Genomic DNA, 18336 nt, shown 5'->3' with positions numbered 1-18336 from the left:
ACATTCAAGTCAGGTGACTAAGGTTAGAGGTCAAACATGCACGTTGTTTCCCAGATTTGTGTTTATATGTTCATTTTACTGAATTTATGGTGTGATGGCGACCAAAAAAGACAATTTCACTGTGAAAAATTCCATGGACTCTCCCTATGGAATACTACAATGGTAAGAGTGAATGTTGCACCATGTAACTACGAAATTATGTAATGTCACCGGGCTCAAATTTAGATTGAAGGTGAAGTTGAGTTTTGCGTAGCATATAACGAAGTTCAAATTTGTTTGTTTGTTTTTATTTCACCAGGCCAAGACTACACCAAGGAGAGCAAGTACGTATATTAGACGAAATAAAAAGGTGGGTATTGAATTGCACCGGCCTGGAATCAGGTCTTAAGCACATAACCGGAAAAAGCGTGGAATGAGGTCCGGGGTGAGGTTTATTTATGTAGTAATAATAATAATAATAATAATAATAATAATAATAATGATAAATAAAATGTTAGTAATATAGTACAATACACATAAAACTATAAAGTAAAATGTCAGTTATTGTTATTTTCTGATTTCAAATATTTTGTATAAGTATTCACCAACTTGTCTTATTAGTACGTCTTCTCTTGAACTCATAATATATTTAAATATCTGGACATCACTTTCTAATTCTTCTGAAATATTGATATAATTAAGTCGTCACCTGTGCATGCGTCAGATGGCCATAGCGTGTCATTGTTTACAAACAAGCGTCTACCCATGAGCCTTTGCGTTTTTAGCACGTGTTGTTGTCGTCGCTTGGGACTCAATTTCTGCGCATGTGCAGGTGACGACCCTCCCGCTTTAACATTTCGAGATTTGTTTTTAAAAAATGTCATGTTCAAAACTCATTCATATAATTTCTGATGCTGCTTATTATTATAGCACCCCACCCATGCCTGTCGCCATTTTGAAATGACAACGATAATCTGCATCATTAAAATGCCACTCCAAACAAACAAATCTTCAAAAAAGGTGTTATGTCACACATTTTGGTTATACATACTTTTTGAATACCCACAGCTGTTGCAATGATTAGTAGCAGTGAAGCGTGATAAAATCACTGGAGTGGAAATGTATACCCATGAGCCTTTGCGTTTTTAGTGTGTGTTATCGTCTCTTGGGTCTCAATTCCTGCGCGTATGCAGGTGACGACCCTCCCACTTTAAATAACTTTTGTTCTTTCGTTTGGCACCTAAGACATTCCATGATGAAATGTTCTTCATTTCCAATTTTGATATCAGGATATCAGGACCGAACAAATCTAGCATTTGTGACTGTTTTATTAATAATTGTTTGTCATTTGTTGTTTCCAAAATAATATAATTCAACTCTTGAGATATATTTTGTGCTGATTGGCAAAACACAGTCATTCAAAAATGCAATAAATGAACAAACAAAATTACATATTAGCATATTATCGATTTATATTATTAGTAGATAACAAGGACTGTATGGTGTTCTCAGACTTGTTGAACTAATTCTCTCTTCAGTTCCGAGTAATAGGATTCTAGATACGTTCTACTCTAATGGAGAGATATTCGGTTTGGAAAAAGACAAGGCTTTTACTACATCACCGCTTTAGGGCACTATATATATATCTGCCTGTGTCGTCACTGTATTCTTTAAGAGAGGGAAACAAATATCAACACAAACTTTTGTTGCAGTATTTTTCAGCCTTTAAAAGATCAGTTGAAGAAGGGAAAGTCTAAAAACAGAAAAAAGACTGCAAAGATGAAAGCACTGGAAGTGTCTGAAAAACCAGAAGAAACTACAGTAAACTCATCAAATTTGAGGTGCGAGTTGAAATGGTATGCGCGTCTGTGATAGGTTGCGAGTAATAAGTAACAATGAATTTACATATTATCTACATATAATTTGCATATAACTAGGATTGCTTGCACATGACTTGCATATGATAGCTTACCCACAGGCATTTCAAGAATGTCTGATTATGTTTAAATGAAACTTGGTATATTGGTGGTCTGGAATGCTCCACATCCATGATAATAGTTTAGGATTGAAATATGTGCATATTGATTACCTCATTTACATAATTTAGTCAATTTTTAGCTGCTCAAAAGGTATTTGCATAAATTAGTCAACTTTTTGACATCTCGAGGACCACTTCAGATTTAAACTAAACTTGGTACATAGATGCTTTGTGATAAATCACAAGTAAATTTATTCCTTTTTTTTTTAACATGTCTAGAGTATTATCATTTTAAATAATGTGGATCACATTGTTTTCAAAATTGTGCAGAGCTGTTGCTGACAGTCTTCTTGTTTGAAAGGCTTTTCTTTTATTTCCCATTTTAAATATTCCCTATTTCTAATTCTTATGTCTCAAATATCATTATTATACACTACAAATATTAAATCAGTTTGTGTTTTGACTATTCCACAATTCTGAACCATGTATCATTGTGATGTGTTGACTCAGGAACACACGAAACATTAAAAGACACCAGAGAGCTTTCAAATTTAACTTCTTGTTTATTCCGCCATTTTCAGTTACACCCACGGCACTACTTTTTACATATCAATACACTCGGGTGACCAGGTGACATATAACACCACTACAAAAGTATGTATTCTGACGCATGCAATAGTAGTCCCAAAAATGTCACAGTCATACGATAATTTTCGATTTCAATTGATATTTCATTTTATGTTAATTGTATAATTTCAGATCCCAGTTAGCACTTGGTATCAATGAAGTCACCAAAGGCTTGGAACGTGATCTGATAAGACTGGCTATTGTATGTAAATCCGCCAAACCTGTAATGTTGACAGCGCATCTGATACCTTTATGTGTGTCTCGTAATACATCAGCTGTGTGTTTAACCAGACTAAGTGAGATACTTTCGCCAATATTTGGTTTTACATCGTTATTGGCCATTGGATTCAAGGTAGTGTAATTAATAAAATAAAAATTTATTGTAAGATTATTATATGATTTCATAGAGCAAGCCTAATATAGGACATGGTGAATCCACCTTTATATTCATAGCTTACGATTTTAATTTGAAAACTTGTATGTTAAAATTTCACTTGTATTCCTAGTTTATAAAAGGCAGTCTGTCATGCAGTTTTGCCGAATTCTTGGGACGATATGCATTTTTTTGACATCCCTTTGTAGTATAAATATGTAATTATGCCAAAGGATTAATAGTTTTTTGGGTTTTAATTTCAGAAGCTGCTAATTTAGCATAAAACTGAATTTAAAGACAGAAATTGTTAATACTCCTTTTCGCATTATTTGCTAATGAGGGCGTACTTACCAATAACTGATTGCTGGCCAATGAGGGCGTACTTGCAGACAACTGATTACTGGCCACTGAGGGCATGATACTTGCACCATATTAAAATCCATTCAGGTCTTTAAGGTCTCATGCCACTAATTAGCATATCAGCATTCCTAGCATTCAAATTTTACGATTGTTATCCAATGGAATTTCTTTCATCGCGTATCTGAAATGCGATGTACGAGGGCGTACTTCAATGACATCAGCTGTTAGTCTTGTGTTTGTTGCTTTGTTTATTGACAAGTACCGGTGCATGACCTGTGGATCTGGGCAACTCTTGATAAGACACTTCAAAACTGTGTGCCTGCGTTTCTGAGAATATTGAGAGCCTGACAAATCTGTGTGTTTTGTTTACATTCATTTTGTAAGAGCTTGAGCTGACCAACATGTGTTTTAGTGGCCAGAATTCACCCAAACGCTAACATTGTCATCTATGGAGTTATAATTAGGGTATCATCAATTACCTTAAAATCATATTATCCTTATAAGCAGATGTTTTTTTTCTCTCTCTGAAATGTAATGTGCTGGGGCATACTTTGATTACGTCAGCTGTTAGACTTGCGTGTGATGGTTTGTTTATTGTCAAGCACCTGTGGATGAATGTGGGGAACTGCTGCTTAGACACGACTGAGTTTGTTGTTTTTCTTAAAGGTAGAAAGGCTGGTGTTTTTGTTTACATCCATTTTTGTTTACATTCATTGTTTGAGCTCAATAAAGCACATTTCTGGCAAGAACTTGGTTACATACATGTGGCTTTAAACATATTATTTTGGTGTTGAAATCGGTTCTTTTTTTGTAGAAATACTCAAAAATTGATAAAATTTATTTATTGGAATCTTCTCAGCTTAGTTTTCATTATGATAAACGCTGCTAGTTGCCTATGGTGAATTAAATTCGCAAGAAAGTACTATATTATGACACAAATGACTTCATATATCAAGGATATCCCAAAATATAGGATAAAACTCAGTAGCAAGTCTGAATCCATCAGTGACATGCCATTCAATCTGTAAACTGAAATTTATATTCCAATGTAATTCGGGAGAAATGGATTCCTTCAATAATAGTTTCCCTTGTGCAGTGCCAGGAATTTGACACACGCTTGCTATTTTCTTTGATGCATCAAACTGTCGTGAAGTGGCAGAATGCTTACAGAATCCCACCTACAGTTATACTGAAGACATTGAACCTGAATCTGAATTACTTTTGTTTGAAATTTGCAGAAACTGAGCAAAGATGAGAGTTCCATATTTGATGAACTGGTTGAGTTTGTTTCATCTCGAGCACCCATTTTAGAAGTACCATGGTTGAAACATCAAGAAGAAATTGCAAAAAAAGTTGCAAATCTGAAGACAAATGTGCAGGAGATATCTACAGGAATCAAAGAGGAAAACGATGATGTACGTCAAACTGGAAATGTTAACATTGGAGCTCATCAAACTGAACTGGAACAAACCAGTTTGAGTATAGAGGAACCAGTTTTAACTGGTTCAATCTCGTTTGATGCGAGTGAATCTGTAAACACTGCTGAAAGGGTACTGGAGCCACCAACAAAAAAAAGAAAAGTACAACAAATAGGTGGCAAGGATAAGAAAAAACAGAAACAAACAAAATATCATGAACTGACAGTGAAACAAATGAAAAACATTCCAAATGAGAAAAGGCAGAACAAAAAAAGGAAGAAAAAACAAAGAAAGAGTAAATAAATTTAATTTATTGTAAAATTTGTGAGTTTCATAAAGTCTACAATTATGAATATTGTTCTCTTGGTCCATTTTGTATTTTTTACATCCTCAGCTCTCGTAAATAAATCTCAATTTGTGAAATTCGTTATCAGTGATATTTTTTTGTCTTTCCCAAAATAATTAATAATGTAATTATTATTTTTTAAATATCAAGGATTATTAACTTCCAATTATCATTTTTGGGGAATGCTTCAAAACAAAGACTATGTATGATGGCTTACATATCTATGTCAATTTTGGTTACCTTTTGATCCAATACATTTATGACTGACTGGCGGCTGTTTTGGTCATAAAATTTGCTAACTTCTGATGCTGTTATTGGAGATGAAAACATTCATTTCATTCAAACTTTGTATGAAGATTATGCATATTGGGTTGCAGGCTTATGTGGTCATTTTGTTTTTACTTGTGTTAAGAATGTTTCAGACAAGTCTCTTGTGCAACTTTGTCAAATTGATGGTCATTTTGTCTAAAATCAGTAAATGTAAATGTGTCTGGAATCATTTACGCAGATGAACAGCTTTGGGATTTGTGTTTTGACCTTTGTCTCCATCATACCTGGACTGATTACATTGAAACGTATACATACATAATGTTTCTTTGGATACATATGCACATCAGTTGGTTCCGCGATTCAAATCAAGATGGCTAAAATTCATCAGAATCAAGCATTTTTTTGGAAATCTGTGGACGGATTTTGTTCAAACTTGGTTACATACATTGGACATAGGGAACTCATATCAGACTGGTGAACATTTTTAACGAATACTCTGACCAATCATGTTCATTTATTTTGGTCACCATTGTTCTGGTGGTTTATATGCACAGGTCTTTGTCTTTATGCTAATTGTAACCCAACCACACTTGTATTCATACGCGGAATGTAATTTCTACAGTTGCATTCATATGCTAAGTTAATTTCTACAGATAACAACATAATTTGTAAATCAGACCTTGCACCAAGCTTTATAGCTCCGCTGTCGACTTTGTCGAACGGAGCTTATCATATGAGTGATTGTCCGGCATTGTCGTCGTCCGTGTCAATGTTTTACTTTTTCGACTTCTTGAAAACTACAAGCCCGAATGCTTTGATACTTGGTGTATATGTTCCTTGGGTAGTCCAATTGCTTTGATATTATATATATTGGTACTACATGTGGACCTCTCTCAGGTTTGTTCATTTTGTGATGATATCTTTAATTCTCTAATTTTGGTGAATATTTTTGTCATTTTTGGTAAAAGGTTATATTTTCAACTTCTTGTTAAAAACCGCAAGTCCAATTGCTTTGATATTATATATATATATTGGTACTACATGTGGACCTCTCAGGTTTGTTCATTTCGTGATGATATCTTTAATTCTCTAATTTTGGTGAATATTTTTGTCATTTTTGGTAAAAAGTGATATTTTCGACTTCTTGTTAAAAACCGCAAGTCCAATTGCTTTGATATTATATATATTGGTACTGCATGTGGACCTCTCTCAGGTTTGTTCATTTCGTGATATCTTTAATTCTCTAATTTTGGTGAATATTCTTGTCATTTTTGGTAAAAAATGATATTTTTGACTTCTTGTTAAAAACCGCAAGTCCAATTGCTTTGATATTGCATATATAGGTACTACATGTGTACCTCTCTCAGATTTGTTCATTTTGTGATGATGTCTTCAATTCTCTAATTTTGGTGAATATTTTTGTCATTTTTGGTTGAAAGTGATATTTTCGACTTCTTGTTAAAAATTGTAAGTGATTGCTTTGATATTACATATATAGGTACTACAGTTCTTTAATTGAAATGTGCAATGCTAACAGCGGAGCTATCTCAGCCGATAGGCTGCTTGTTTGCAATTCCAGATCTAGATTTTCGTCATGCTTGAACAGATTTTGTCCAGACTTGGTATGTACATTATACAACCTTGATTCACATTTAAAATGGGCGACTGGTGGTTTAAGTGAACGCCGTTCTGAGCCTTTGCTCTGAACATTCATGTTCAAGCTTTATATTTTTTTTAAAACTTAAGAACTCATGGGGACTATATGTAATGCAAGTACTTGTTTTTGTTTAGAACTGATTATACTTGCCATATTTTTGTCTTGTCAGTCTAAGCATTTCCAGTCAAAGTAGATTGAAACTGACAAACAAATAATGCATGCAGCACTTTGGTAGGTATGTGATTTGTACTGTACATTGAGAATCAACCATCGGTAAAAACAACAAGGGGACTATGCCATTGTCAATGCTTCTTTATTTTAAATTTGTCATAAAACATGCTCTTTCTTGAAAATTTAATTTTTTCCTTAAATTCTGAGACGGGCATATTTTTGACTGGTATGCAAAATGACCAGAAAATGACTTGTTAAATTGTTTTTCAAGACCTAAAAAAACCATAAAAGGAATTACCTGTAATGGGATATCTGTAAACACTTTACTGGAATAAAGAACAAAATTCATTGCTTAAAGCTCAATACTTCCTTTTGAATTAAAAATAGATTAAATGGATTAGAATAATAACTATTATTGCACTTACTTATACCATACATCTCTCAAAAACATTTGACTATAATACCTTAACAAAAAAAATTTATAGCACCTTCAGTCAGAGTTTATAAAAGATCGGAGGTCAAAGCGGAAGACATCAAGTACATGTACTGTGAAATACTTTATTTTAGCTGTAATTAATTTTCGCTGAAAAGATTTTCTGGGTATTTTGTATTTTTTTAAGATTAATGTAAAATATAGAAAAAAAGGTATATTCGCTGGATTTTATTTTTACTGAATCATTCCTTTAGCGAGAATAGCGAAAATTAATTTCAAGAAAAAATATTAGAATATGCCTGAAATGTTAAATCAGTGAAATTTAAACCCAGCGAAAATTAGTCATTTTATAGGAATACATTTAAGTTGCACATTTAAGTTGCGAGAATAGCGAAAATTAATTCCAAGAAAAAATATTAGAATATGCCTGAAATGTTAAATCAGTGAAATTTAAACTCAGCGAAAATTAGTCATTTTATAGGAATACATTTAAGTTGCACATTAAATACCACTTTCATTTGATGATCACCGTGGCCATGGTACCGTGTTTCACAAGTGTAATAAGATTGCATGGTAATTTCTTAAAGATTTAGGAGAGCATACATACTCACTATTGTTATTGGCCTGATTCATTAAGTTTGCATGAATACAAAAATATGTTTCTCGCATTTTACAGACATTTTGAAAATAATTCATCCTTTTAAAGACAACCAAGGCATTTAACAAAGATATAAAAAAGTATTACAACAATATAAAAGATATGCATAAAAACTACATATGTGCGATACCGTTCCATCCCCACCCATCCACACAGTATATGTGCATGCCGACTTAGCAACCAGAGAACTCTTTTTAATTGTAATTTTGATGTAGAATGGCCTACAGGTGGCCATTTCATCCATTACTTGATTCATACAATGTACTCTTGTTAAGCAGCACATGTTACTAACAAGGCATTTTTTTAATAGCAGGGATTGTGTTCTTGTTAAAGTGATTGTAATAGTTTTGGAAAAAAACATTCCAGCCAAATAAATTTCCTCCCATACTGCTTCTCTAACTGGCATCCATTTTGAATTCTTGTAACTATGCCAGAGTAGCTCTTTTGCCTTCTGTTGACTGTTGACGAGGAAAATTTCCTTCTCTTGACTTCACAAAGCTTTCATAACTAGAAAGAACACAAACAAACAAATGATAATTCCCAACACTACAAAGAAAATTATATATCTTTATATTCTAAAAGATGACAAAATAAAATAGACATCTGAATTTGTTTTGAGACGCACAAAAACCAAATACAATTTTGGTTTTTGCATCCTCATGAAAAATCTTGAGATACTAATCATTGACTGTAACCTCCATTGAAACAAACAAACAAACAAACATGTTTGTAATATAAGGTCATTTAAGTGCACATTTGGGTCTTCAAATGACATTGTTCAGATATTGGCCATCATATTGGAGCTATGTCGAAAGTTTCATACACAAAAAATATTGTGATAATCCAATTCCTGATTCCTTAATTACCATCAGATGCAATGTAATTTCATTTGCGCATACATAATCTACCTAGCAACGGGCGAGGGTAGGAAAAAAAATATAAAAAGTCAATAGAGCACCGACAGACATGTAACCCCGAAAGAAGTCAGCGGCATATTTCAAACAGTTTTTTTAAAGACAACGGAGTGAGTACGGGTGGGTACAAACAAGGGCAGCTAGAAGAACTATTTAAGACAGCTGAGAAACATGGATTTCAGTTGAAAAAGATGATTTATCAGGGAAAATGAAAAGAAATAGAGCTGGTACATGTTTGTTTCGCTGAGTAAATATGACCGTGACATAGATTTTCAAAATACCTGCAAAAAATATGATAATATTAAGCCATAGCCAAAAACAATTTGCATGCTCGTTATTCTCGCTTTAGGCAGAATAGTGTACAAATTTTCAGAGGCTGGTATGAGTTAGTTGAAAGATGATGGCAGTTTTATTTGAGGGGAATTTTTGTTGCGAGTTGGAACATTGATGTTAGTTGTACTGCGAATCTGTGCGTTTGGAACGTTCTAAATCTGTCCTACCTTCTGCACACAAACAATTATTGTGCAAACACTATCAATTCGAGAATCAGAAATTGTGATATCGCATGCAAACAGTCTATTACAACAGTTCAATGTACTCTCGTCCACAGACTTTATTTGTCTTTCACATAAATTTATGGCTTCAAGTTATATGTGTTTGTGGAATAGATAGCAGCAATTCTTTAGATGCGCAATTTCTTATCAAACTCCACAATTGATATGTATGTTCTGATCTTGGTATTTTTTTTTTACTTAATCACAAAATGACGACTGTATTTAAATGTCTTCACAGGAAACCTTTCTGAGCTTCCTTAGTCTATTGATTATTTATAATAGTAAGAGTTCAAAGGTTACATAACCTGACTAGATAGTAGAGATATCTACCAATTTGTCTCACTCATTGATTGTCATGACAACAAGTTTCAGCTTGCCTGTCTGTAACGACAACTCAATATACATAAATATATTCCCATTTATTTTGTTCTATACTGATATTTTTTTGTTAAACTTGATAAAATAGGTCTTTGACCTACTGGTAGGTCAAAGGTTACTCACATAAGTTGATATCTCCTTCTTTCACTAGGAGACACTGACTGTCTCATGGAGCTTGCCGCTTTCAGTAAATGGTCTTGGCTTATGTTTATAGACTTCATTTGTCTCGAATCAGCATCGTTCGTCTGGTGAAAATAAAACACTGTGTGCATAACATAACTCTTGCATTTTTCATAGACTACTGAACAGTAGTGGTTTGTCATTTTCGTGAGTTAAAAAACAAAAGGAATTGGAGTCAATTTGGACTTCAACCATTTGTAGCAGAGATACACATTGCGTAACAACATTCCTCGTTTGATGTATTCTTTTTTGTCGGTTAGCAATTTTCAGAGGACTCAGGTGCCAGCTGTTGTCATTTCTGTACAATTACATCAATAAATTCATTCTTTATTCTCACAATTATGACATATTACCAAACCATTTTTTGAAGAAACTACATGTTTTTTTAATTGTGTTAAGGCTACACCGATTTAATTTTATGGATGACATCCGCGTGCGCATTAGTTTTCGCCTGTTCTCAAAAAAAAAAAAAAAAATCTCTGATGACGAGTCTCCACAGATCAGTTTTCTGTTCGGAACTTGCCGACTCATATTGTCGCAAAGCGCCGACTTGTTGTAAAACTCGTTTTGGACTACCTCAAAACCAAACTCCGCACAGTTAGATGCGCGTTACGTAAAGCGCAAAGACCTATGGGAAAGAGATTGCCTCAAAACATGCAAATTTTGCCATAAATGATCCAACATGGCGACCACACCACCAAAATACGTGAGCATAAAAGTTCAGAGGTGAAACGGAGGGATTGTTGTAGACTTGTACGCAATTGACGTTGGCCAGGGAGACGTTTACACAGCTATACGAGAGGTCGGTAGCGGCAAGCGAGTTTTGCCCAGACAACTTTGAGAACATAGTGTCCAGAGTGGCTGTCCCGCGTTTCTTCTGCAATGATGAGAGAAATGGGAGAGGAGTGGAGGTGTATGGTGGCCTAAAAGTCGGTCAGGCGACAAATCAGTTCGGTTGCTTTGTCCGATTGAAGTCGACAAAACTGCAACGAAAGCAGCAGAAGCTCCTTGGCCGAAGTCCCCTTATTATTTTTTTTTCATTTTCTGATTCAGATAATTTGCTTGCACACACATTCAGTAATATTTTGATCATATGACCCATTTTCATCAAGATACATGTACATAATTTTCTGCATCCAAATTTTTGTTGACTCTCTGTTGGTGTTTTTTTTTCAATATCGAGCCTCTTATAATTTGTTACATAGTTGAAGTAGTTCTAGAGCATTTGTGTCTACACTTAGTCTATCTGAAGTGTCACTTTAAAAGCTGTAGTTTGAATGTCAAAGAAGTTAATTTCCAGGTTGCTGTTGACAAACTTATTGTTCATTTTTAATTATTTTTTTTTTTTCAATACAACACAGTAAGTTTTTCTTTATTATTGAGTTGATGTGTATGCTTTTGGCAAAGCTAACATCTGCCTTATCCTCTTGCCTTTTCAAAATCAAAAGTGATGATACCTGTGACAGTAATACAGTACGAAATGTGTACATCAGCATGTGCCTCCTACAAATTAAGACTTGTTGTTTTTTTGATACACTGGTTAAATTCGTAATAATAGCTCCGTAGTCCTGTTGTTTTAGCAGCATTTTTTTTTTTGGCCGGATTCTTTTTTTTTTTCGCCCTCTCACATTAGTTTTGGGGTCTTCAGAGGATGTCATCCATAAAATTAAATCAGTGTGGCCTAATGACATGTCAAAAAAACAGTTTCTGCTACTGAGATATTGTACAACATAATGTCCTAATTAACTATTGATAAGGTAATCAACTTAAACAATCCAATAAAAATTTTATAGCGAGGGGAGTCCTCACCTACGCATGTGTCAGATGGCCATAGCGTGTCATTGTTTACAAACAAGCGTCATGAGCCTTTGTGTTTTAGCGCGTGTTGTTATCGTCGCTTGGGACTCAATTTCTGTGTGTGCGCATTTCGAGATTTGTATTTAAACAATGTCATGTTCAAAACCCCTTCATATAATTCCTGATGCTGCTTATTTCATAACACCCCACCCACCCCTGTAGTCATTTTGAAATGACAACGATAATCTGCATCATTTAAAATGTGACTCCAGACAAACAAATCTACAAAAAAGGTGTTATGTCACACATTTCGGTTATACATACTTTTCGAATACCCACAGCTGTTGCAATGATTAGTAGCAGTGAAGCGTGACAGAATCACTGGAGTGAAAATGTACATGGCTGACTTGACAAAACACAGTGCGCATGCTTTGATCCAGAACAGATTTAACAGTACTTGAAAATAGCAAAGCAAGGACATATTTTACAGAAATAAAGTTAATTAGAAATTAGTTATGACAGCAATCATATTTAGTAAAAACATTATATTTCAAATCATTACCTTATTTGATCTTGATTCTTGTTGGTTGTAGTTTCTTCTAATGATGTTCAGCTCTGTCATGATGGAGTCCGGTACAATGCTAGCAGAATCCACTACACCATCTCTCACAGTTGGCATGTACACAACTTTCTGCTTCCCTCCGAATTCAGTGTCTTCTTTAGGCAGAGCATTGTTCTTCCCATTGACAGTCACGTTGCCATGGTTATCTAGCTGCACATTGGCAAACTGCCAGGGCTCAGTTATGGATCTACCGAGATCTTGATCGGTTGCCATAGTAGCAGCAGCAGCAGCAGCAGCAACATCATCATCATTCCCACTTTTTGCTTTCCCGGTTTCGCTATATTGCTCCATGCTCTCAAAGAATGTTAGCTGCCAGTCTTTAGGACTCATTTTCTCCGGAATTCGATCATTGAATGGTTCCATCTCATAGTCTTGTGATCTTTTATTGACAATTAATCCATGGATTGCTTCCAGCTGTGCATTGTAGAGTAGAGCCTTGTAATCCGCACCAGTAAATCCATCACACTGATCTGCTAACACTGATAAATCCACATCTTCATCTAATTCTAAATTTGTTGACAGTGCCTGGATGATCTCTAATCTCTCGTCCTGTAGAAAACACACAATACAGTCATGCATACATGTACCGAGTATGCATATGAAATAAACAAAGTACAAACATGAACACATACCAGATACACTGTGGTCACATGAACACATTAAACTGTGGTCACATGAACACATACAAGATTAACTGTGGTCATATGAACACATTAAACTGTGGTCACATGAACACATACAAGATTAACTGTGGTCATATGAACACATTAAACTGTAGTCACATGAACACATTAAACTGTGGTCACACGAACACATTATAACTGGTCACACGAACACATTAAACTGTGCTCACATGAACACATTAAACTGTGCTCACTTGAACACATTAAACTGTGGTCACATGAACACATACAAGATTAACCGTGGTCACATGAACACATTAAACTGTGGTCACATGAACACATACAAGATTAACTGTGGTCATATGAACACATTAAACTGTAGTCACATGAACACATTAAACTGTGGTCACACGAACACATTATAACTGGTCACACGAACACATTAAACTGTGCTCACATGAACACATTAAACGGTGCTCACTTGAACACATTAAACTGTGGTCACATGAACACATTAAACTGTGGTCACATAAACACATTAAACTGTGGTCACATAAACACATTAAACTGTGGTCACATGAACACATTAAACTGTGGTCACATAAACACATTAAACTGTGGTCAAATAAACACATTAAACTGTGGTCACATAAACACATTAAACTGTGGTCACATAAACACATTAAACTGTGGTCACATGAACACATTAAACTGGTCACACGAACACATTAAACTGTGGTCACACGAACACATTAAACTGTGGTCACATGAACAAATTAAACTGTGGTCACATAAACACATTAAACTGGTCACACGAACACATTAAACTGTGGTCACATGAACCACATACCAGATAAACCATAGTAACATAGAATTACGAGTAGAACCAGTTGCACTCACCTGCGATGGTAGAGGGCAGTAGAGACATTTATCCAATCGACCAGGTCTCAGTAGAGCTGGGTCAATTAAATCAGGTCTGCTGGTAGCAGCCAACACATATACCCCTGAAACACATTTCATTTTGAGTCTAAGCAATAGTTACACATGTAGTGCTGAATGACCTAGTAAACTAAAACTGAATTTAGGTATGTAAAAGAGATTATTATTTGTACATATCAGAACAGCAAGATTATTGGTCACATTCATGGCGAATCCAAATCAAACAACAACCAAATCACATTTTCACACAAACTCACTGTAGCAGAAGAAAATCTCAATTATTTTGCCAAGCTACTTTGTTTCTTTAATGTGCATGGTCTAATGATGATGAAATTAATTTACAACCCAAAGATCATGGAGTAGACTTACCATCTAGAGACTCCACTCCATCCAGTTGTGTTAGTAACTGATTGACCACTCTGTCAGTTACACCTGTACTGTCATGACCTCGCCTGTAACATAGTGAAACTGTGGTGAACTTTCCCTCAACACATTACTTAATACTTTTCAAATCTGTAGCTAATTTAGACAGTGATGAAGTGAAGTGTAATTCTTTGTTTCAAATATTGATCTAAATGGCTCATTTTCCATGTTGATTACCGGTACATAAGATGTGAATATATTTTTATGTATAGTCTATGATGGTCTGTAACTGTAAATAAAAATCAGCAGAGTGATACATGTACATATACTGTCAGCTGGTTCATCTCACTCTCCTTTAATTATTACCAAATATATTAATTTTAGCGTCATGATACTAAAAATAAATGTGCAGTTTATTAAATCTTATACTAGATTCTGTTGTAAATTGGCCCATCCAAAAAATGGCCCTGGGCGATTTCACAGCTGGTGGGCTCTTAATTTCAAAAAATTATCATCAAATATTTTTTTGGGACTTCTATTTTCATTGAAAAATACACCTATGCCAAATTTCAATGCCAGCAGTTGGACCACCCAAGACGAAAGAAACTATTGCAGAAGCTAATCTAAAATTTGATAATTCTTTTTCTTGCTGAAAAAAAGTAGACCACCTAAAATGTCATTACAATGTCGCCCAGTGGTATCTTTTTCCAAAAAATCATTTTAACAATACAATTATTTTTTTTAAATTTTATTAGTAACATAAATTCTAAAAGAAGTTTCATATAAAAACCAACATAACTGCAATGCTTAGTGCAAATGATCGCGGTAACGCAATCTGGTCATGCTGCATTTCACAACAGTTGATTATTACTTAGTAGTGATTATAATAAGATACAAAAAATAAATTTGTTGAATTGTTATGAAATGCAAATAAATTTCAACTTAGTTTCATCGTAATTGAATGATTTCTGTTTCATATAAACGCTCGATGGTGTAGGATATCTGCTATGTTTTGACCTGGGACGGTGTTTTTGACCTGATAGATCAAATCGCTAATTAACCAATCAAAATGATGAATGATGCCAATCTGTTCAAATTATCATAGCTCATTTAAATATGTTAATGTTATTGAATGCTACGCGGAAGAGATTTGCTGATGTTGTAGTACGATATTTTAGCTTGGATTTTGATGGGAAAACTACATGATTTTTTTTAAATCAAAAAACTACTTGTTTTCAAAAGATAAACTGAGCATTTGACGAAGAATTTAACATTGTTTATAGTGATAACAGCTCATTATCGAAACTGTGATTCACACTAGTCACAATAAATATCATACTCTTGAATAGGAGTCAATGACTACGCTAAAACCTAGACTCTATTTTAGGCATCAGAAATGATTGAAATGACCGAAAAAATGATGCCAAAATATAAAAAAAAAATCCTTAAAAAACTTCAGAAAAAATGCCCTGGGCAATTTCTTGGTCCCGTTTTATTAGTCTGTGTGTCCGTGCGTGCGCGTGCGTGCGTCTGTGTGTGCGTCCGGACTTGTGTCTTAGAAATGCCTGGACCAATCACAATAAAACTTCACACATACAATGTACATCATACATGATATTATACATATGCACGTCAAGTTGTTTCACGATCTGATTCAAGATGGCAGAATGGCGGCCATTTTTGTGTAAAAAATCAACAAAATCAAGCATTTTTCGGCTGTTTACAAATGGATTTTGTTCAAACTTGGTATATACATTAGACATTATGGGACCTTGATGCAAATAATTTTGTTTTTCAGATTAGATTCAAAATGGCCAACTGACGGCCATTTTGTTTTAATTAAAGGTGGTTCTCATGCTATATGTCTGACTTGCTTTCACTGATTATGTTCAAATTTTTAATATTTATTATACATCATGTCATAGATATACGGATATATTGGTTTGACGATCCTTTTCAAAGTGGCCAAATGGTGGCTATTTTTGTGCTAAAAAAATCCTCAAATATTAAGCATTTCTTACATTTATGGATGGATTTTGTTCAAACTTATAACATACGTTAGACATTACAGGTTCCTGATGCACGTCATTTTATTTATCAGATTGGATTCAAAATGGCTGACTGGCGGCCATTTTGTTTTAATGATTGGGCTTCTGGAGCCATATCTCTTAAATGCTTTGACTGATTATATTCAAATTTTATATATTCGTTATACACATATTATATATATATATATATATATATACACATGTATTCAAAATTAGGCGAGGGTTCTCCGAACCCGCCAATTCACATAGTTCATACCCACCATAGACTCTGGTCAGTCAAAATGACTATTTTGAACTGTAGGCATTAATCAGCGATTCTGTCGGTGACGGAGAGATAGAATCCAGGTCAGGGGAAGCCCCATGACCTCAAGATTCTTTTACCCCTTACGTCACGAACCCACGTGACCGAGGCCACCTGGCAGCGCCACAGGTAGCCGTCCATCACTCTGGTTCCTTTCTCTCCACCTCGAGGACTTAGACCAACGCGATGGAAAGAGTGGGGAGGTTGGGGGGGACCCGGAGTCTATGGTGGGTATGAACTATGTGAATAGGCGGGTTCGAAGAACCCTCACCTAAATTCATTACGTTCAATTACCCACCATAGACTCCGGTCAGTCAAAATGACTATTTTGAACTGTAGGCAGAGTCAGACACCGATAGGTGGCGGGTTTTTCCGAGCAAACAGAAAAAAAAAAAGGAGAACGATGAAAGACTTTTCCCCAGTCCGGGATGAAAACAAACCCAAAAACCTAAGTTAAGACCCAAGAAGGGTGGTGTCTTACCTTGCCTGTGCTGTCCCCGAAGCAAGAAACCAATGCTGCTGTGGTGACAGGGTTCAGTGTGCCCGAGAAAGCTAGACCCAAGCCGAATTTGGGGGTGATAAGCTTTGAAGTAGGACCGAAACAGTTCGCATGAGGGCGTAGGTCGACAGAAGCGAAACCTGGGAGCTTCCAGGAAGTGCTAGTGGAACAGACAATCTGCCCGCAAAAATGCCGAGACTGACTTATCGCCTATGCGCAGAGGCCCCTGCGGTCGTTCGGGCTGGGTCAGCAAACAAGGCCTGACCCGCTACGACGGGGCCTAACCTGAAGAGACTCTGCTCAATAGATTGGCTGTCTCTTAGGTAGTAGTTGATGAAGACGTTCTGCGTTCTCCAGCAGCCTGCCCTCAGAATGTGTTTGAGGGGGGCACCTGACGCTAGCGCTAGTGAGTTAGCAATCGCACGGACCTCATGTTCTCGTACTTGGTGTCTCTGCAAGGTCTGTGTTGAGGAGGATAGTGTATTATAGACCTCCAGTACAGTCGCAGTAATCCACCTGGAGACGGAAGTCGGGGAAGCCGGCTTATCCTGTTTGCGAGGGCCGTAACACAAAAACATGTGTTTGGTTCCCTGTCTTGAAAACCTGGTACGGTTCTCGTAGCAACTCAGCGCTCAGACCGGGCAGAGAAGCAATTAATCCTGATCCTCCGGACTGACAATATTTGCCAGCCAGGGGATGACGATCGGTTGAGGATCGTGTCCTGGGATTTGGTTCTTGGCGAGACACCCGATTCGTGTCTTTAGTACAACTTGATCGTCCATAAAAGCGGCACAACCGTCTGAAAAGGACAGTGCGCGCCTAGCTCTAACCGGCGCCTACCTGAGGTG

The 18336-nt window shown here is 35.8% G+C and overlaps 2 protein-coding genes across 2 annotated transcripts in view; one reads left to right on the top strand and one right to left on the bottom strand.

Annotated features, from left to right (window-relative positions):
- Positions 1-8: 8 nt before the first annotated feature.
- On the top strand, positions 9-5165 carry LOC102809637 (ribonuclease P protein subunit p38-like). Its single transcript, XM_006816460.2, has 5 exons — positions 9-162; positions 299-349; positions 1692-1820; positions 2717-2936; positions 4556-5165. The coding sequence occupies exons 1-5, from the start codon at positions 95-97 to the stop codon at positions 5036-5038; spliced, it is 951 nt and encodes a 316-aa protein (XP_006816523.1). The 5' UTR covers positions 9-94; the 3' UTR covers positions 5039-5165.
- A 2137-nt stretch (positions 5166-7302) lies between these two features.
- Positions 7303-18336, bottom strand: part of LOC102809708 (peroxisomal ATPase PEX1-like) — a 57389-nt gene continuing 46355 nt past the window's right edge. Inside the window, exons 16-20 of the mRNA XM_085499751.1 lie at positions 14647-14729; positions 14239-14342; positions 12656-13264; positions 10240-10361; positions 7303-8777 (exon numbers count right to left, since the gene is read on the bottom strand). Coding sequence (XP_085355877.1) covers positions 8696-8777; positions 10240-10361; positions 12656-13264; positions 14239-14342; positions 14647-14729 — 1000 coding nt within the window. The 3' untranslated portion in view covers positions 7303-8695. The remainder of the gene's footprint in view (positions 8778-10239; positions 10362-12655; positions 13265-14238; positions 14343-14646; positions 14730-18336) is intronic.

This window comes from Saccoglossus kowalevskii, chromosome 1, assembly GCF_978046115.1.
Source record: "Saccoglossus kowalevskii chromosome 1, keSacKowa6.1, whole genome shotgun sequence".
NCBI classification, from domain to species: domain Eukaryota; kingdom Metazoa; phylum Hemichordata; class Enteropneusta; family Harrimaniidae; genus Saccoglossus; species Saccoglossus kowalevskii.
Note: the sequence above shows the minus strand (reverse complement) of the source record. Positions and strands in the feature narration are given on the sequence as shown.

What these genes read in the sequence shown, in the direction of transcription:
- LOC102809637 (XM_006816460.2), top strand. Translation starts at nt 95, where the DNA reads ATGGCGACCAAAAAAGACAATTTCACTGTGAAAAATTCCATGGACTCT. An exon ending in CCCTATGGAATACTACAATG is followed by an intron (nt 163 to 298) that starts GTAAGAGTGAAT and finishes TTATTTCACCAG; the next exon opens with GCCAAGACTACACCAAGGAG. An exon ending in ATATTAGACGAAATAAAAAG is followed by an intron (nt 350 to 1,691) that starts GTGGGTATTGAA and finishes CTTTTGTTGCAG; the next exon opens with TATTTTTCAGCCTTTAAAAG.